Source organism: Panthera leo, chromosome D3, assembly GCF_018350215.1.
Source record: "Panthera leo isolate Ple1 chromosome D3, P.leo_Ple1_pat1.1, whole genome shotgun sequence".
Classification (NCBI taxonomy): Eukaryota; Metazoa; Chordata; class Mammalia; order Carnivora; family Felidae; genus Panthera; species Panthera leo.
This window is the reverse complement of record NC_056690.1, coordinates 9521243-9542422: the sequence shown is the minus strand read 5'-3', so window position 1 is coordinate 9542422 and position 21180 is coordinate 9521243. Positions and strand designations below refer to the sequence as shown.

General features: G+C 39.6%; 3 protein-coding genes across 3 annotated transcripts in view; 1 reads left to right on the top strand and 2 right to left on the bottom strand.

Annotated features, from left to right (window-relative positions):
- The window catches only part of LOC122204271 (60S ribosomal protein L6-like), a 738693-nt gene that overhangs the window by 448738 nt on the left and 268775 nt on the right, over positions 1-21180 (bottom strand). The window lies entirely within an intron of this gene.
- TMEM116 (transmembrane protein 116) overlaps positions 1-21180 on the top strand; it is a 161810-nt gene that overhangs the window by 88017 nt on the left and 52613 nt on the right. The window lies entirely within an intron of this gene.
- Positions 16210-19734, bottom strand: LOC122204261 (disintegrin and metalloproteinase domain-containing protein 1a-like). Its single transcript, XM_042911735.1, has one exon. It carries the CDS (start codon positions 19339-19341, stop codon positions 16729-16731), a length of 2613 nt encoding a protein of 870 aa, XP_042767669.1. The 5' UTR covers positions 19342-19734; the 3' UTR covers positions 16210-16728.

Sequence of the window (21180 nt, the reverse complement as noted above, 5' to 3'; positions counted from 1 at the left end):
AAAAGTATTGAAAGTAACAAAATATATTACAAAATACACAATATGAATAGATGCTAATTATGACAATAATAACAAAGTAGCAAGTGGGGTAGAAGTTAAAATGTTGATTTTTTTAATGTGATTAAGCTTAAGTTGTTATCAGCTTAAAATAGACCCTTATAGGGGGCGCCTGGGTGGCTCAGTCGGTTGAGCGCCGACCTCGGCTCAGGTCACGATCTCGCGGTCCGTGAGTTCGAGCCCCACATCGGGCCCCTGTGCTGACAGCTCAGAGCCCGGAGCCTGTTTCAGATTCTGTGTCTCCCTCTCTCTGACCCTCCCCCATTCATGCTCTGTCTCTCTCTGTCTCAAAAATAAATAAACGTTAAAAAAAAATAAAATAAAATAGACCCTTATAACTATATTTTGTGTGAGCCCCAAGGTAACCACAAAAATTACCAATAGAAGTTACAAAAGAAAAAAGAAAGTAGTTAAAGCATATCAATACCAAAAAAAATCAATAAAATGGAAAGGAAGACAAGAAAGGAAAAAGGCAGACGAAGTAACCATAAAACTACCAGAAAACAGCAAAATGGCAATACTAAATCCTTCCCTATCAATAATTACTTTAAATGTAAATAGATTAAATTTCCCAACCAGAAGATGTAAAGTGGCTGGATGGATTAAAAAAGCAAGACTCTGTAAGAAACTCACTTCAGATTTATGGACACACATAGGCTGAAAGTGAAGGGATGGGAAAAGATTCTATGCAAATGATAATTCAAAGAGAACAAAGGTGACTATACTTAGGTCAGACAAAATAGACTTTAAGTCAGGATAGCCACAAGAGACAAGGACATTATATAATGATAAAAGGAGTAATCCACCAGGAAGAGAGAACAATTATATATGCACCTGACATTTCATGGGAATACAAAGATACTACAAAAACATAGTAAAGACTGTTTACCAAAATCTAATAGCCCCTAAATATATAAAGCAAATACGGGCAGAACTGAATGGAGCAGATAACAATATACAGTAAAACCTTGGATTGCAATTAACTTGTTCAGTGAGTGTCCCACAAGATGAGCAAACATTTCTAATAAATTTTAACTTGATAACCGAGTGATGTCTTGCAATACAAGTAGTACATAACGCCACATGTGACATGCTCACCACTGAGCCAAAGGTTGTTCTCTCTGTCTCTCTGTCTCTCTCATTTGCTGAGGGATTGTAGGAGATTGTCTCCCATGCTCAGATGCTTGGTCTCAAGCCATGGTGTTTGGCAGAAATCAGTGATTTTTCAGAACATTGGAAGGTGCCCACAACCAGCATTAGTGTATTTTTTTTTTTTTTTGTCACTTCAAAGCACCTATAGACATTCCTTTGCTTTTCCATACAAGAGTAAGCTTAGGAATGCTTGGCTTCATTGTAGGTCAGGCTGCCTGCAGTTATTGACCCTTTCCTATGCTGCCTTATTGCCACTTACATTAAATACAGTATATGACAAGTTTATTAATACTGTACTGTAGTCAATATCCATTAGTGGTAGTGAAAGTCATACTACACAATAACCCTACTCTCTCTTGTCTCCCTCACACCAGCCAAGAAGGTTTTCAAAGATAAGTGCAGGTTAATCTGTTTATTTTTCCTTACATTTTATATTTTCTTTATCATTTTGTATTATATTACAGAATTGTAATCATTTTTATATGAATATTTTGGGGGTGTGGAATTAATCATCTCAGTTTCCATTATTTCTTATGGGGAAATTTGCTTTGATATACAAGTGCTTTGGATTACAAGCATGCTTCCAGAATGAATTTTGCTTGCAAACCAAGGTTTTACTGTACTAATAATAGGGGACTTCAATATCTCACTTTCTTTTTTTTTTTAATGTTTATTTTTGAGAGAGAGAGAGAGAGAGAGAGAGAGTGTGTGTGTGTGTGAGAGAGAACAAGGGAGGGCCAGGGAGAGAGGGAGACACAGAATCTGAAGCAGGCTCCAGGCTCTGAGCTGTCAGCACAGAGCCCAGTGTGAGGCTCGAACTCACGAATTGTGAGGTCACGACCTGAGCCCAAGTCGGACGTTTAACCAACTGAGCCACCCAGGCGCCCCATTATATTCCACTTTCAATAATGGGTAGGACATCCAGGTAGAGTATCAATAAAGAAACAGAGGACTTAATATAGACCAAATGGACCTAATAGACATATCAGAGCATTGAACCTAACGGGGGGCAGAATATACATTCTTCTTAAGTGCACCATACACAAAAATCAACTCAAAATGAATTAAAGACTTAAATCTAATACCTGAAACTGTACACCTCCTAGAAAAAGCTTCATGACATTGAAATGATTTCATGGATATGCTATCAAAAGCACAAACAACAAAAATAAAAATTAGTGGGACTACATCAAGCTAAAAAGCTTCTGTACAGCAAACAATCAACAGAATGAAAAGTCAGGTTTCAGAGTGGGAGAGATTATTTGCAAACCTGATACCTGTTAAGGAGTTCATCTCCAAAATATATAAGGAACTCCTACAACTCAGTAGCAAAGTTAATATCCCAATTATAAAATGGGCTAAGGACTTGGATAGACATACTTCAAAGAAGACATACAGATGGCCAACAAATGTATGAAAAAATGTTCAACATTATAATTATCAGGGAAACGTAAATCAGAACTACAGTGAGATATCCCCTCATAGCTGTTGGGATGGCTATTATCAAAAAAACAGTGTTAGGATTTGTCGAAATTAGCCGCCTTGCACACTGTTGGTGGGAATGCAAAACAGTGTGACCGCTATAAAAAACAATATCGAGATTCCTCAAAACAACTAAAAAGGAACTATCCTACAATCCAGCAATCCCATTTATAGCACTTATTTAAACAATTGAAATAAGGATCACAAAGAGACACTAGCATTCCCATGTTCATTGTAGCCAAGTTTACCATAGCCAAGATGTAGAAACAATGTTGAACAGGTAAAATCTGCATGTATGTACCACAGAATACTATTCAATCTTAAAAAATAAGGAAGTCCTGCAATATGTGAAAACATAGATGAACCTTGAGGACATTATGCTAAATAAAATAGGGAAATCACAGAAAGATACTGCATAATTCCACTTATACGAGGTATCTAAGCCAAATGCATAGAATCAAAAAAGTAGAATGGTGATTGTCACAGGCTGGAGAATGGGGATTTATTAATAAAGTTTCAGTTAAGCAGGGTGAATAAGTTCTGGAAATCTGTACAACATTATATCTATAGTCAACAATAATGTAAAGTACTTAAAATTTTATTAAAAAGGTAGATTTCATGTGTTGTTACCACAATAAAAAAATGAAAAATTTAGGAATATATGATATGGGTACAGAAGAGATTTGAAACTACAAATATATTTGTGCAAATTTGTTTTCACTAAATTTGAAAATCTAAAGGAAAATATGGAAGGTTCTGTATGGAATTAATGTAATCATAATACCCCAACTTGATAAAGATGGCATTTTTTAAAAGCAGAGATAATCTCACTTATTCTGAATGTAGACACAACCAAAAAGGTATATCAAAAATAGAATCTTGTATATTGGAGGAAAATATCATGCTCAAAAAGAATTTATGCCATGAAAACAGACACATAGATCAACGGAACAGAATAGAAAATACAGAAGTAGACCCACAAATGTCTAGCCAACTAATCTTTGACAAAACAGGAAGGAATATCCAATGGAAAAAAGACCGTCTCTACAGCAAATGGTGTGGGAAAACTGGCCAGTGACATGCAGAAGAATGAACCTGGACAGCACTTCCTTAACACCATACACAAAAATAAATTCAAAATAGATGAAAGACCTAAATGTAAAACAGGAAACCATCAAAGTCTTAGAGGAGAAAATAGGCAGCAACCTCTTTGACCTTGGCCACAGCAACTTCTTACTCAACACATCTGGAGGCAAGGGAAACAAAAGCAAAAATGCACTATTGGGACCTCATCAAGATAAAAAGCTTCTGCACAGTGAAGCAAACAGTCATCAAAATAAAAAGGCAACCAATGGAGTGGGAGAAGACATTTGCAAATGACATATCAGATAAAGGGTTAGTATCTAAAATCTATAAAGAACTTACCAAACTCAACACCCAAAAAACAAATAATCCAGTGAAGAAATGGACAGAAGACATGAATAGACACTTTTCCAAAGAAGACATCCAGATGGCTAACAGACACATGAAAAGATGCTCAACATCATTCATCATCAGGGAAATACAAATCAAAACTACAATGAGATACCACCTCACAGCTGTCAGAATGGCTAAAATTAACAGCTCAGGAAACAACAGACATTGGCAAGGATGCAGAGAAAGGGGAACCCTTTTTCATACTTGCTGGGAATGCAAACTGGTGCAGCCACTCCAGAAAATAGTATAGAGGTTTCTCAAAAAGTTAAAAATAGAACTACCCTGCGACCCAGCAGTTACACTACTAGGAAGTTATAGAAAGGATACAAAAATGCTGAGGGGCACATGTGCTGCCGTGCCTATAGCAGTGCTATCAACTAGCCAAATTATGGAAAGAGCCCAAATGTGCATTGACTGATGAATGGATAAAGAAGATGTGGGGTGTGTGTGTATGTGTGTGTGTGTGTGTGTGTGTGTATGTATAATGGAATATTATATATTATTATATAATTTGATCAAAAAACATGAAATCTTGCCATTTACAACAATGTGGATGGAGCTAGAATGTATTATGCTAGGCAAAATAAGTAAGAGAAGCTCAAATATGATTTCATTCATATGTGGAATTCAAGAAACAAAACATGAGTATAGGGAAAGGGAAGGAAAAATGAGATAAAAACAGAAAAGGGGACAAACCATAAAAGACTCTTAAATACAGAGAACTCAGGGTGGCTGGAGGGGATGAGGGGAGGGATGGGCTAAATGGGTGATGGGCATTAAGGGAGGTCACTTGTTGGGATGAGCACTCGGTATTATACGTAAGTGATGAATCACTGAATTCTACTCTTGAAACAAATACTGCACTATATGTTAACTGACTTGAATTTAAATTTAAAAAGAATTTATGCTAGAAACATAAGCATGAGTTTCACTTTTTAATAAATGCATCATCATAATCCATGACACAAAAGCTTAAAGGAGAAAAAAATGAACCTAAGAGTACCTACCAAAAATTTTATTAAAATTCACCAACTATTCCTATTTTTTAAATTTTCATGGGAGGGGTGCCTGGGTGGCTCAATCAGTTGGGTGGCTGGCTCTTGATCTCGGTTCAGGTCATGATCTCACAGACCGTGAGCTCCGCATTGGGCTCCAGCACTAAGCTTGGAGCCTGCTTAGGATTCTCTCTATGCTCCTCCCTCTCTGCCTTTCACTCTCTCTCTTTCTCTCTCTCTCCAAATAAATAAAATTAGTTTAAAAAAACTTCATGGAATACAAAGATATTACATAAACATAGTAAAGACTGTTTACCAAAATCTAATAGCAAATAGCTTTTTTTTAATATCAAATTTATTGTCAAATTGGTTTCCATAAAACACCCAGTGCTTATCCCAAAAGGTGCCCTCCTTAATACCCATCACCCACCTTCCCCTCCCTCCCACCCCCCATCTACCCTCAGTTTGTTCTCAGTTTTTAAGAGTCTCTTATGCTTTGGCTCTCTCCCTCTCTAACCTCTTTTTTTTTTTTTTTTTTTTCCCTCCGCTCCCCCATGGTCTTCTGTTAAGTTTCTCAGGATCCACAAAGGAGTGAAAACATATGGTATCTGTCGTTCTCTGTATGACTTATTTCACTTAGCGTAACACTCTCCAGTTCCATCCACATTGCTACAAAAGGCCGTATTTCATTCTTTCTCATTGCCACGTAGTATTCCATTGTGTATATAAACCACAATTTCTTTATCCATTCGTCAGTTGATGGACATTTAGGCTCTTTCCATAATCTGGCTACTGTTGAAAGTGCTGCTATAAACATTGGGGTACAAGTGCCCCTATGCATCAGCACTCCTGTATCCCTTGGGTAAATTCCTAGCAGTGCTATTGCTGGGTCATAGGGTAGGTCTATTTTTAATTGCAAATAGCATTTTAATCATTGAAATAGGGAAGGTATTTCCACTTAAAATCTATTTTCTTTGCCTTTTTGTCCTAGTCCGTTTGAATTACTTCCAGTAGATTCTCCCCAGTGTGAGACTTTGTCCTGGAAGTTTAATTTTAAAAACTCGTAGTCCTTAGACTTCTCTGGTATGTCCCCACCTTACAGTTGACCTCTTGCATTCTCCCCAAAATGGAGGTGTCAGAAACCCTTTCCAGTTTCAGGTGCTTTTTCTGCAAATTGGCTCACTCTGCTTCCCAGAATATCTGTTTGGTAGTTAGGGTATTTCCTTTTGTGGGGCCCAGTAGACATCTCATTACTCTTCTCTGCTTTCTCTCTGACAGATACTAATACCACTTGGGTCTTAACAGCTGTCAATAGTTTGTCCTCATCTACCCATACTTGGGGGTTTGTCGATGCCTTACCACCTTTTGTTGCTGTTGTTTGTAGGTTTTGATTTTACCATCCTAGTGCTTTGGCATTTTTTATGATTTGAGGAGACTGTGAAAAACTGAAGTGCTGCTGCCACTTTGTGCAAATCTCCCTTCTTTTGTCATATGTAAATTTGTTTCCTAATCATTAAAAAATAGAATGCTACATCCTATGGTAAATAATTTTTTCCATGGACTGTGATATGGAGCCTTGCTCAAAAAGTTGTCTTTTTTTTTAAACCTAGAAAACTTGAATTCAAGTCCCGGTTTGGTTATTTGCAAATTGTTGTTTTTGTCATTTAATCTGAGCATCAGCTTCTTTTTTGTAGTGTGGAAATAACAGTATCTGAGTTTTGTTGATTATTCAACAGCATTTCTAGAAATGCTTTGCAAAGTAAAAAGTGCAATCAATGCAAATACAAAATATCATTACTTCTTCAGTTTGCCTTAACTGAGAACTTTCCTAGGGTTTGCCCTTTCCCATGCATGTTTTTTTCCAAAAAGTTTTTTTTTTTAAATTACAGGAGAGTATAGCAAAATTCTTACTGTGTAATCAAGAATATTTGACCCATCACAGAGGCCCAGTGAATTAGCCAGGCGTGAAATCCTTTGCAGAAATGATAGTGTCTTTCTTCAAATACTTTGATGCTGCTTTATTTGAATCACATCAAATATAGTAAGCATTAAAATGCCCAAGATCCCACCAAAGCATTTCCTTTGAAGAGCTCGTGGACCCCTCTCCAAAACAAAACGAGTTATCTGTTTGTTTGTTTGTTTGTTTGTTTGTTTGTTTCTTATAGAGCGCAAGCAGGGAAGAGGACGGAGGGAGGGAGGGAGAGAGAGAGACAGAGAGAGAGAGAACCTCGAGCAGGCTGCACGCTCAGTGGAGAGCCCAATGAGAGGCTCAATCCCACAACCCTGGGATCAAGACCAAAGCCGAAATCAAGAGTCAGACACTCAACTGACTGAGCTACCCAGGCACCCCCAAAATGAATTTTTAAAGCATAATACTATTACACATACATTTATGTACATAAAACCTTATGTTTTCTACCTAAAAATAGACCATACTGATAATAATTGTTCCCAATAGGGAGGACTGGGAATATCAGAAGTAGTGATGAACAGGGATTTAGCCCTATATTTAATGTTTTAAACTTTAAAAAATAGCTTTAGGGGCACGTGGGTGGCTCAGTCATTTAAGCGTCCAACTTCGGCTCAGGTCATGATCTCATGGTTCATGGGTTCGAGCTCCGCTTCGGGCTCTGTGCTGACAGCTCAGAGCTTGGAGCTTGCTTGCTTCAGATTGTCTCCCTCTCTCTCAGCCCCTCCCCTTCTCATGCTCTGTCTGTCTCTCTTGCTCTCAAATAAACATTTAAAAAAAATTTTAAATAACTTTACTGATGTATAATTAATATACTATAAAATTCACCCATTTAAAGCTTATTTACAGATTGTGCAGCCATCATCATAATCTCATTTTAGAACATTTTTATCACTCTAGAAAGAAACCTGTGCTCAGTAGCAATCACTCCTCATTCTCTTCCATCAGCTTCTTCCTTTCTTTATGGATTTGCCTATTCTAGATGTAAATATAGATGAAATCATGTAATATGTGACCTTCTGTGACTGGCTTTTTTCATTTAGCACAATGTTTTTCAAGGTTCTCCTGTACTATATAGTATGTATCACTATTACTTTCCTTTTTATTACTAAGTAATGGTCCATTGTATGGTGATAGCACATTTTATTTACCACCAAGCTCTGGGCAGAACCACATTGCCTGATGCTAACACAGTTCCTCACTTTCCTCTTTGAAGATTCTTATCCTGCCCACTCTACCAGTTCCCTCTTCTTCCTGACAAGTTTTTTTTTCATGAAATATTTATTTAAGAAAATAAGTATTACACAGAAGAAGACACTTTAAACTAGTTAAATTTAGGTGAATCTTTGTAAAGCATAAGCTGGGTCCTCATTTCAGAGGTATATCCTGAATAGGAATTTCTGGGGTTTATAACTTATAGACATTGAGGGGATGTGGGATGAGAAGGATTTACCCTACAATGGCCTAATTTGCTAATATGAGATGTAACAAAGGAAAACAATGGTAACCTGAACAAATATTTATTGCATATTTTGTTCTGAACAGTAGTCTAAAAGTTTTACATACTAGCAATCCTCATGGTAACCCTGCAAGGTATGTATGATGTATTCAATTTATGGTTGAAAAAAACCTGAGGTTCATAGGGTAAAAATGTTATCCAAACTCAAAGCTAAGAAAGATGAGTAGAGATTCAAACCCACATTTCTGTGACTTCAAAGTCCCAAGTGCTTTGGCCAACCTCTCTAATTAGACCTAGAGTTGGACAGTGGTATGGGAAGTGCTATCTCTGTATATGAAGTTTAGATTCATTTTAGTGAATTCAAGGGGCAGTAGGCTTGGGGCAGAAGATCCAAAGCCCCAACAGACTATTCCTAAACCTGTAATGTCATATCTGGGAAAGAACATTGATTTTTTTTTTCATTGAGAGATGTCTTCTGAGGCTACCTCTGCAAGGCCATATAGGAGAGGGGCAGGTTCCCATAAATCTCCTCTGCCTCATCCACTGCTAACAATGAATTCTAGCTGTGGAGTTACTGTTTCTCTGAACCAAGTGGGATCCAGGCAGCCAAAGTTTGAATTAACTCAAGCAAGCAACAGGCTTGCCTGAAGCAGGATACTGGGAGGTGCTTCTCACTTGGTCTAAGTTTCCAGAACTAGCTTGTCAGTTGTTACTGAGAGAAGAATTCTGCCAATAAGAGTGGTGGAAAAGAGAAAGGAATAATGGGAAGACAGCACAGGTAAAGAATAGGACCCAGAAGAAAATCCTGGATGGATTTTGTTGGCAGTATTACTTATAGTGGCTAAAAACAACAGCCCTGGGTACAAAATTCATGTCTGTCTACTAAAAATGGTTGAGGGGTACCTGGGTGGCTCAGTCAGTTAAGTGTCCAACTTTGGCTCAGGTCATGATTTCACAGTTCGTGGGCTCGAGCCCCGTGTTGGGCTCTGTACTGACAGTTCGGAGCCTGGAGCCTGCTTCTGATTCTATGTCTCCCTCTCTCTCTGCCCCTCCCCTGCTCACGCTCTGTCTCTCTCTGTCTCAAAAATAAATAAATGTAAAAAAAATTTTTTAAACGATTGTGTTAACTATAGAATATCGTTAGCAATATACCATGGAATACTGTGCAGTCATGACAAAGAGTGGTTTAGAAATGCACAGAATGACTTGGTGAGCCTGCCACTATGCAGATAAAAGCAAGATTCAAAGGAATGTAGATAACATGAGGTCATTTTAAAAAGATTACCCCTAAAACATTTATATCTAATTATATGACTATGGAAAAGAATGTGGAAAGTTGTACACCAGGTTAGCAGTGATTTCTAAGAATAAAGTGAGGAGAACTGCAGTCAGTCAAGGGGGTGAAAAGAGAATATGGTAAGTGAAATAAATTAAGAGAGCATCTTATTAAAGGGAGGGAGTCCAAAATAAAAGGAGCATATAGGATATGGTTTCATTTTGTAAAAGTATTTGGTCTAAGCTTTCTGAAAATAGCAGGGATTATAGTTCAGAAATCAGGGGATAATGGATGCTTGACATCAATGCTTCAAGACTTCACAGAGGCTACCCCTCCGGGGTGGGGGTTGGGGGTACCTTCAGACATTCTCATGCCTCAGTCTTTTACCTGCACCCTTTTATACAAAGCCCAAGTCCCCAACTTCCAACTTTTCTCTCACAAGATCCTTCCTTCTCAATGATCAACATTACAATGAATTCTATAAGAATGTAACTTTGCCTGCATTGAAGACCACTCATTTATAAGTTTAGTCAAGCTGTATAATCAGTCTTGTCTCAACCACTCTAATGAAGAACAGGCCTTGAGTTTGACCTTTAAAATAAAACCTCACTAAAAGGTTCTCCTACAAAGGCAAATTTTGCATCCCCCTCTGATTAAACAAAAACTGATAATTTGAAATGTCTATAATTACAGTTATGTCATAGGTTTCAAAGATACAGGATCTATTTCAGAGGTAAGATCAAGGTCAAACTGTTTAGCTTCTTCTCTCCCCGGCAGTCTCTCTGGAATAGAATGATTTTTTCATAACAGGACCATAAGGTGGTGGATTGTGCATATTTATGGGGAAAGGTAATGGAAGATTCATTTTCCCATTACAAAGTAATCACCTAGAGCCATAAGACATATATAATGAAGGGATTGATAAAGAAGCTCAGGGGTGCCTGGATGGCTCAGTCGGTTAAGCATCCAACTTTGGCCTAGGTCATGATCTTGCCGTTCCTGAGTTCGAGCCCCGTGTCAGGCTCTGTGCGGGCAGCTCAGAGCCTGGAGCCTGTTTCAGATTCTGTGCCTCCCTCTCTCTCTCTTCCCCTCCCCCACTCACACTCTGTCTCTCTCTCAAAAATAAGTAAACATTAAAAATTTTTTTTAAGTTTAAAAATTTTGATAGCTGTATGTCTAGAAGCAGGGTGAAAACTTATTTTAAAGTTGTTAAGCATTTTCATTGGTGGAGGAAGATTGCTTTTTTTAAATTTCACTTTATGAAAACATTTTAGTGAGACTTTTGATCAATACCCCACCCTAAATGACAAAATTCTACTCAGGAATGTAGTTTCAGCCCACAGCTAATAACATCATACACAGTGATAAAAGTCTGAACGCTTTTCCTCTAAGATCAGGAACAAGACAAGGATACCGACTCTAACCACTTTTATTCAACATAGTATTGGAAATCCTAGCCAGAGAAATTGGGCAAGAAAAGTAAAAGGCATCCAGAGAGGAAGAAGTAAAGCCTCACTACTTGCAGATGACATATAAACACTCCACTAGGGTGCCTGGCTCAGTCAGTAGAGCATGAGACTCTTGATCTCAGGGTTGTGAGTTCAAGCCCCATGTTGGCTGTAAAGTTTAAACATTATTAATAATAAGTAATAAAGACTCCAACAGAAAATTTAGAACTAGTAAGTGAATTCAGTCAAGTTGCAGGATGCAAAATCAATATACAAAATCAGTTGTGTTTTTATACACTAATAATGAACTATCAGAAAAATTAAGAGCCCCATTTACAATTGCCTCAAAAAGAATAAAATACCTAGGAATAAATTTAACCAAGGAGGTGAAAGACCTGTAGTTGAAAACTGTAAGACGCTGATGGAAGACATTGAGGAAGACACAAAGAAATGGAAAGATGCTTCATGCTTATGGGTTGGAAGAATTCATATTGTTTATTTTTTTAATGTTTATTTTTGAGAGAAGCAGAACAGGCAGAGAGAGAGGGAGACACAGAATCTGAAGCAGGCTCCAGGCTCCGAGCTGTCAGCACAGAGCCTGACGCAGGGCTCAAACCCATGAGCCACGAGATCATGACCTGAGCAGAAGTTGGACGCTTAACTGACTGAGCCACCCAGGCGCCCCAAGAATTAATATTGTTAAAATGCCCATACTATCCAAAGAAATCTACAGATTCAGTTCAGTTCCTACAAAAATTTCACAGTATTTTTATGTAGAAATAGAATAAATACCCTAAAATTTGTGTGGAACCACAAAAGTAATCAAAACAATCTTAAGAAAGAAGAACAAAGTTGGAAGCATCACACTTTCTGATTTCAAACTATATTACCAAAGCTTAGTAATCAAAACAGTATGGCATTGGCATAAAAACAGACACATAGGTCAATGGAACAGAATAGAAAGCCCAGAAATAAACTCACACATATAGTCAATTAATTTAGGACGGTAAAGCCACAAATAGGCAATGGGGAAAGGACAGTCTCTTAAATGATGTTGGGACAACTGTATAGCCACATGCAAAAGAATGAAGCTGGACCACTATCATACCCATACACAAAAATTAACTTAAAATTGATTAAATATTTGAACATAAGACCTGAAACCATACAACTCCTAGAAGAAAACATAGGCAATAAGCTTCTTGACATTGGTCTTGGTAGTGCTTTTTTGGATCTGACACCAAAAGTAAAGGCAACAAAAGCAAAAATAAACGACTGAAACTACATCAAACTAAAAGTTTCCATAGCAAAGGAAATCATCAACAGAATGAAATCATCAACTACTGAATGGGAGAAAATACTTGCAAATCATGTATTTAATAAGGAGTTCATAACCAAAACATGTAAAGAACTCATACGACTAAAAAGCAGTAAAACAACCCAATCAAAAAATGGGAAGAGGATCTGAATAGACATTTTTCCAAAGAAGACCTACCAGGGGACATCTGTGACTTAGTTGGTTAAGCTTCTGACTCTTGATTTTGCTCAGGTCATGATCTCCATGTTTGTGGAATTGGGGCTCTGTGCTGTGTGGTGCCTGCTTTGAATTCTCTCTCCCATTCTCTCTGCCCCTCCCCTGCTCGTGTGCATGCAGGTGCACGTGCACACATGCTCTCTCTATATATGTATGTATATTTGTATATGTATTTATATATATATATATTTATATATATATGTTTATATATATATAAAAACATAGGAGCACCTGGGTGGGTCAGTCGGTTAAGTGTCCGGCTTTAGCTCAGGTCATGGTCTCCTGGCTCTTGATTTAGAGCCCTGCTTCCAGCTCTGTGCTGACAGCTTGGAGCCTGGGGCCTGCTTTGGATTCTGTGTCTGTCTCCTTTTCTCTGCCACTCTCCTGCTCATGTTCTGTCTTTCTCCCTCTTTCAAAAATGAATAAACGTTAAAATTTTTTTAAAGGCCATACAGATGGCCAACAGGTTCATGAAAAGGAGCTCAGTATCACTCATCATCAGGGAAATGTAAATCAAAGCTACACTGAGATATCACCCTACACCTGTTAGAATGGTTATTATCAAAAATACATGAACTAACAAGTGTTGGTGAGGATGTGGACAAAAGGGACCCCTTGTGCGCTATTGGTGGGAATGTAAATTGGTGCATCCACTATGGAAAACACTATGGCGTTTCCTCAAAAAAGTTAAAAATAGAACTACTATATGATTTAGTAATTCCACTATTGGCTATCCAAAGGAAACAAAACACTAACTTGAAAAGATACCTGTACCTTCATGTTCACTGCAGCATTATTGACAATAGCCAAGACATGGAAGCTACCTAAGTGTTATCAATGGATGAATGGATAAAGAAAATGTGAAAATATATATGTATGTTTACTATATATAAAGGAGTATTTTATATATAGGTATATATATATATATATATATATATATATATCATTCAACAAGAAAAAAAGGAAATTTGCCATGTGTAACAACATGGATGGACCTTGACAGAATTTGAAATAAGTCCATAGAGAAAGACCAATATCATATATTCTCAAATACATGTGGAATCTAAAAACAAACAAAAACCAGAAATACCTCATAGATACAAAGAACAAATGAAAAGTTTCCAGAGGCAGGGGATGAAGGGATTGGTGAAATGGGTGAAGGCAGTCAAGAGATACAGACTTTTCAATCATAGAATAAATAAGTCCTGGAGATATAATATACAGTATGATGACTAATTAATACTGTGTTATATATTTGAAAGTTGCTAAGAAAGTAGAACTTACAGGTTCTCATAAGAAAAAAAAATTATGTGTGGTGATGTATGTTAGCTTATTGTGATAATCATTTCGAAATATATCCAAATACAAATTACTGTGTTGTACACCTGAAACTAATGTTATGTCAATTATATATCAATAAAAATAAAAAATAAGCTTAAGAAATGAAGTTCGAACATATAAAAAAGCTAAATTTTTGTCAAACTAATTTCATGCTTTGTCTCTGTTGTGTGTTCATGTGAGGTTATGATGACGTGATCTAGGTTTTCAGTTGTCATTAAAAAAAAAATTTTTCCCCTTCTCACTGGGCCCCAGAGAATGTGGTGGAATCTGATTCCAAGTAATGAGGATATTATCACAAGCACTCCTACAGGAACCATAAAGGATGTTAGGTCAGGTCAAAAAGGAGAGAGATGGCCTATCCAGGTCACCAGTTGGGCATGACCCCTGGACTCTTAGAAACATTAATACATGTCTGCAGCATCCAAATGTTTTTCTTTTCCATATTATAATTTCTCTTTGTTCCCCTCAACCACAAATGTAGATAAAAATGTAGAGCCTGGATGGGGCTGTGCTTTGAGGAACTAAGGGAAGGGCCTGGGTCTCCACTCGCCTAAGGCAGCACAGAAAGGACAATAGTTGCCCAGGAAAGATGGGCAAAATATAGAAGCAGGTCACCATCAGAAGTTTTAGGAAAGCAGCTGTCTGTTGACTACTGACACAGATTATTGGATAGTGCTACAAGTATTCGTCAGAATCCCTCAGATGGGGAGGGGAGTCAGGTGAAAAGGTGTGCTTTCTAGAGTACACACAATGCGGAATTGTTGTCACCTGAGCTTTACAAGTAACTCGGACCCTTGGAACACGGAGATTTCATAGCCCAAGTTACATCTGCTTTCTCCTGCCCACATTAAAACTGGCCACCTGCCCTACCATAGACTATCATAATCTGGTTCAAACTTCATTTGCTGGAATTTGAGATTTTATAAACTTTTGATTATTTGACAATTTATAAATGTTTAGCAATCGATATTGTGTCTAGATTTCACTTGTGTTAAGGAGTAGCAAGAGACATTCTGCCCAGGGAATGAATCTGGCCCTATATTTTATGGTTAGCACCATTTAATTATTCGCTGGATAAACATTTATTAAGCATCTACAATCAACACTAAATAAGATGACCATTCCATGATGTCAGGATGTAATAGGAGAAAAGGCATTTTCATCAATAATGATTACACAATTTTGGAATTCATAATAGAGGTCAGTTAGAGGCATATACCTATTGAGTGTCTTCCCCATCACTTTTTACCACAGGAAAAAGCTCATGGAGAAATGGAAAATGGAGACTGAGTCATACCTGAGGAAAGATACAGGTTCTACTACTTAACCAGATCTAGAGCAAATTTTCTTTGCTTCCTCATGAACAAGATGGAGGTTTCATAGGGAAGTTGGGAGGATTAAGTTGAGACAATGAATGCAAAGTATTTAATACAGTTGCTAGCACAGAATGAATAACATTAATATTACACTTGCTTTGTGCTGTCTTCACCAAGAAATATCTACCACCTCTAAGTTCCATTACCTGTAATTGGAGAGATTGCTTCAGATGTCAGTCAACAAGTTATTAGTTTCAATAAATTTTAAAAATAGACAAAATTTTAGTTTTGTACATATACTTAGCACTGTGGTAGGGGCCTCTATGCTATTATAAAATTAGTATAAATAGAGTTTGCTAAGTCTACATGATGTTCATCAGACATGAGATATTTGGAGATCTGAAATTCATCCCATGAAGATTAGTACAGAGGAAATGCTATGAAAGCTTCTCTAAAAGAAAAAGAAATGAAACCTTTTGGATAAAGAGTGAGGATGGCTATAGGAAGGTCTTGGAAATACCAGGAAGTAATAAATTGTATATACATATGTCATATTAAACATCTGCCAGATTTGATAAGGTTCATGACTTCAACACTTGCCCCTTGACAATCAGGGTCTTCTGGTTTACCAGGTATAGTACATCCCACAGAGTCCCAGAACAAAGTAGACTCAATAACTATGCCAAGTGGAATCTGAAGAGATGTATAATCTGAATAAAGTTTTATTTATTTTTGGATTTAAACACTCCTCGTTTTCTGAATGCACATTTATAGGGCAAATTGCTCACATTAAAAACTGTCCTCATAATATGTAGTGGTATTGCAATGAAAAAACAAGTGAAAATAATAAATGCAGGTACATGTGGTAATGTATGTCAAACAGCTTACATGAAAGATGACGTGTCCTAAAAAAGTTCCTGGTGAATGGAAAAAAATGGCCTAAGGCAGACAACGATGTCTATAGATGCATATGAAGAGTTCAAATGAAACGTGGAAAAGTAAGAAGTAATAAAACATTTACTATATTAAATAAATAAAACCTCAGTTACTAAAATGAATAATAAAAGCAGATGAATCCCTGCTCCTACATTAGTATATTTTTATGGACTGAATAATTCTAGAGCCACTGGAGCTATCAATTCCCACTTCACCTATACATCCCTGAGCCTTTCATTCCCACTCAGTGCTTGAGATGCTTGATATATTTGACTTCTTCCTCCCTCTTATGGCTCTGATTCCTCCTCTTCCTCTTCCTCCTCTTCCTCTTCCTCCTCTTCCTCTTCCTCTTTCTCTTCCTCTTTCTCTTTCTCTTTCTCTTTCTCTTTCTCTTTCTCTTTCTCTTTCTCTTTCTCTTTCTCTTCTGATGGAGGCTCTTCAGCTGCCTCTTCTGCAGCAGGTATTTCAGGCTCTGGGGGTTTTACCACAGCCTTTTCTGGACCCTTTTCTGTGGGTTCTGGATGAGCTTCTTTTGTACATTTACAAAGGATGATGACACAAACAATTATCAATACTGTGCCCAAAAGTATCAGGAGTAATATGAGCAAACAGTCTGAGAAATTTTCTTTATCTTTGTGAACAGTGGTAGTGTTTTGAGTTTCACCTGGGTGTGGTGCACTAGGAGAGCCACTGTCCACACTACCCCCATTTCCTGCAGTTTTGCAGTTGGGGGGTGCATAGCCAGCCTCACAATGGCAGTGCTTTAAATTGTTGCAAACTCCTCTCCCATTACACATTTCTTTCGGTTCACAGTCGTAGTTGAGCACAGCATGATCAGTGCAGGAGCGATTCATACAGATTTTCTCTGGGGCACAAAGAGTGCCAATGTGCACATATCCATTATCAGGGATATCAGTAATGTCATAGACATCCATGCTCCAGCAGAAATCATCTTTATGAGGGACCTGAATCATTGTTTGATTAGGTTTAATTTCTGGTACATGTTTGATATTTGTACATATGATTTTCCCACAATATATGTTTTCATCCTCACATTTAACGTATTCTGACCTAGGTGATGTGGGAAAGCCACAGTTTCCAAATCGGTCTCCTTTGGTGTTCATGGAAATGTAACAGTCTTCTGGGGCAGACCTTGCAGGGTACCCAAAAACATGTAGACATTGAATATCCGGGGTCCTGCACACACCCTGAACACAATAGTGAACTCTCTCACAAGTTGTACCATCTTGCTTGTATGTGTCGTGGGGGCATATTGCAGTCGTACCATCACAATATTCAGGAAGGTCACACTCTCCAAGAGCAGGACGACACATGAATCCCTTTTCTGCAAATCCACATGTTTCATTACAGCAGGGTCCAGGACTACACTTTGCATTTTCCTTCAGCCTACATGTTTGGTCACAGCACCGGTTATTACCACAGTCAGGTCCGCAGTCACACTCCTCGTTGTCCTCCAACACACCATTTCCACACTCTGCATTCCTACGCAGGCGATGTTGGGGCCGAGGCTTGTTAAATAGGCAGTCCCCTTTGTGTTCCCGGAGGAACTGGTAGAAGTAATCAGAGCTGCAGTTGCTGAAGCCACCTTCTTTGGTGATATTTTCACGCATGAGGCACAAGCGTTTCTCTCTACAAGCGCAGGCCGAGTGGTCGTGCCGAATACCCAAGTTGTGCCCAAGCTCATGGGCCATGAGCGCTGCAAACAGGAGGACGTCTTCATGATGGAAGGACTCAACGGCTGCCGCAAAGCCACTGGAACAGGCACCACTGAGAAATGCCTGTCCCACGTCTCCTTCAGGGTGATGTCCAACGATCATGTGGGCAACATCGTGCTTCACGCGACGGGAGAGCTTCTCCTGTCTCCAGCTGTTGAAATTCCCGAGTGTAACTTGCAGGTCCGCCGGGACTTCTATGAGGTCCCCCTCGGTCCAAATCTCCATTCCAGCCAGCACCACCTCTGTGTTTATCCCCCTGGTGAAGCTGTTGGCCAGAGCGGTGATGTCCATGACCCTCTGGACCGTCTCACTGACGTCACTGCCCCACATTTGGAACCGCTGGTTGTCGACCACGACGAACATCTCCACGTACTTGGTGTGTGACCAAAAGGAGGACGGTGCCTGTGGACTGTGAGGCTTCCTGCTCCCCCGCTGCCGGCTGGCAGGCGCCACTTGGCTGCCTTTGGAAGTGACCCCACAGGAGACTCGAGCTTGGTGTGCCATCGTGTACAACACATGTTCAGAGCGTTTCGAAGCGTCCTTGGGCTTAAGGCCATAGGGTTTCCCCTCCTTCATCAGGATGCCCCTGAGGCCTGAACAGGTGTTGAGAGAAACAAAAGAACCCGGGACTCCTTCTATGTAGCCTTCATAGTGACAGTCATGTGAGATGAAAGGCGTTTCTTGCCCCAGGACGCCACTGTGGTAGCTGAAGACAGGAAAGTTCTTCACAAAAAAGTCTCTCTTCGCCTTCAGGTGAATCATCCATTTCTGGCCCTGCATTAAGAGCATATAGGATGCCTTTTCCACTGGGTCTTCCCTTCCCTTGACTGTCAGGCTCTTGGGGATGACCGTTTCATAAGAAGAGTAATATACAGATCCCAGGTCACAGTACAAGGTTGGCAGGAAAATCAGCGCCAACACTAGCATGATCCCCAACCTGACACACGGAGGTCCCGGCACCACTAGTGCCCACCTCGAGCCCTTCATTTGGGGAGCCCGAGTTGGAAGCGCTTGGTATTTCTGTAGAGAAGACAAGGAGGAGGCAGAGTGTCTCACAGAGGCTGCCACTGGCATGGCCATTGTGAATTGGTTGATGGTGTGCGGACTGTATCCATTAGCAGCAGCTCTCCCTGACACGCCGACCCTCATATGGGAGTCTGGCATTATGGAGTCAAGGCATTAGCTCCAGATCTATGCTGGCTGTAGGAAGGGTGGCTGGCTGCTGCCTACTTCTGAGACGCACAGCCTCTGGCTGTGTCCTTTCCAGTCTCTCTGATCTCTCTGTAATCCTTCAGATAGTGTCCTTTCTCTGTGACTTCCTTCCACAGCATCAGCTTCGGTGCTCCGTGGCTACGGTCCTTTTGACACCGTGGAGTGATGTAATCACGAAGGGCTGTGAACCCTAAAACGCAAGACCATCCCTTGAGAGTGGAAACAAAACCTGCATGCCTCCTTCAACTGTGCCACACGGAACGCCCCGCCCCCACCCCTCCTGTTGTCCGTTGCTTGACTTAACTCCAAATGTTCCAGACCAGGGGGCTTAGACATCTTTGGTGGGCACCCTCTGTTGCTCACTTCCCCTCTTCTAAACCTCTTGCTCTGTAACACATGGACATCATAACTCAGAGTGTCCTTTATCCCTCAGTGAGGCATTATAGTGACGTGCACATCTCCCAGGCCAGTCTGTTCGCTAAGGCAAATGGGGTGGTGGGCCTGTGCCGCAGGATAGACCCAAGTGGGCTGGTGACCCATGGGGCACGGTCAATACGCCTATGTTTTAACATCTTCAAAGCTCGGTTCCTCAAGTTCTGTTTATGACACTGTCCAAAAGTGTGTATGGGAGAGGCCAACAGAGCAGCCTCCTCTTATGTGCGAGTGTGAGTATCATGGGCATGTCAGTGGGTGAGTCCAGGCCCACACCCTTCTCAGGATGGCCCTGACATATGGCATGCTAAGGTTATGCCCGTTGTAAACTAGGTATCCTAAAAGTCTCCCCTGTGTTAGAATGTGGCCTCTACATGTCCAGTGACCACTTCTGTTTGTTCACCTTTATACCCTCAGGTCTAGAAGAGTGCTTGTCCAAGAGTAGATGAACAAGAATTATTTACTGAGTGAATAAATGACTCCCAGGTATGGGTGCTGTGATTGATGTCTCATCTGTTGCATATTATTCGTTTGTACTTGCTGAACAGGTACCTGCCCTGAATGGCTGAAAGTGTCTTCAGGAAAACTCACAACCGTGCTGACTAATGGCACATTTGTGATCTCAATGTGTACCTCTTTCTACATTTCACCGGTCAGGTCACCCTAATTTCTTCTTGCCTCACATTTCACTGAGAAAATGGAAGCAATCGAAAGGGAACTTCCACATGTAGAAGCCAGGCGAGCCCACCTGTACCTAGATTTTCCTCCTACTGTAGTGGATAAATTGTCCATGCTCCACTCTGAGGCCTATCCCTCTGTTTGTATCTAGAGTCACCTCGCATTCTGTTTCTCATGGGCTTCACTTTTCCAGTGGTCCCTTCTCTCTTTTACACCTTAAACATCTGTTTGTCCATTGTATCCTATCTCATTATGTGCTGTAATATCTCACTTTTATGAAACCATCCTTCTCAGCATATCACTGCCTAGTCACATCCAGGTTCTCTTCTCTGTTTCACAAGGAAACTTTTTTGAAAGGGTGTGTAAACATTCTGTTCCAACTTGCATCACTAGTTTTCTTTTCCGAAATGTTTTCCTTTGAATTACAGCACAAACACTACACATGCATGAAACATGAATGTAGTTTACTGCGAGTTACTAAAAAGAGAACAGCTGAGCCAGATACAAAAGGACAACTATGTTATGATTACATTTATATGAGGTTCCTCAAAGAGTCAAGTTCAAGAGACAGAAAGTAGAATAGAGGTGACCGGGAGCTGGGGAAAGAGTACTGGGGGAGTTCTTGTTTAATGGGTGCAGAGCTGCAGCTTGGGATGATGAAAAGTTCTGTAAATGGGTGGT

Excerpts from the sequence above, each read along its gene's own strand:
- LOC122204261 (XM_042911735.1), bottom strand. The coding sequence starts at position 19,341 with ATGCCAGACTCCCATATGAGGGTCGGCGTGTCAGGGAGAGCTGCTGCT.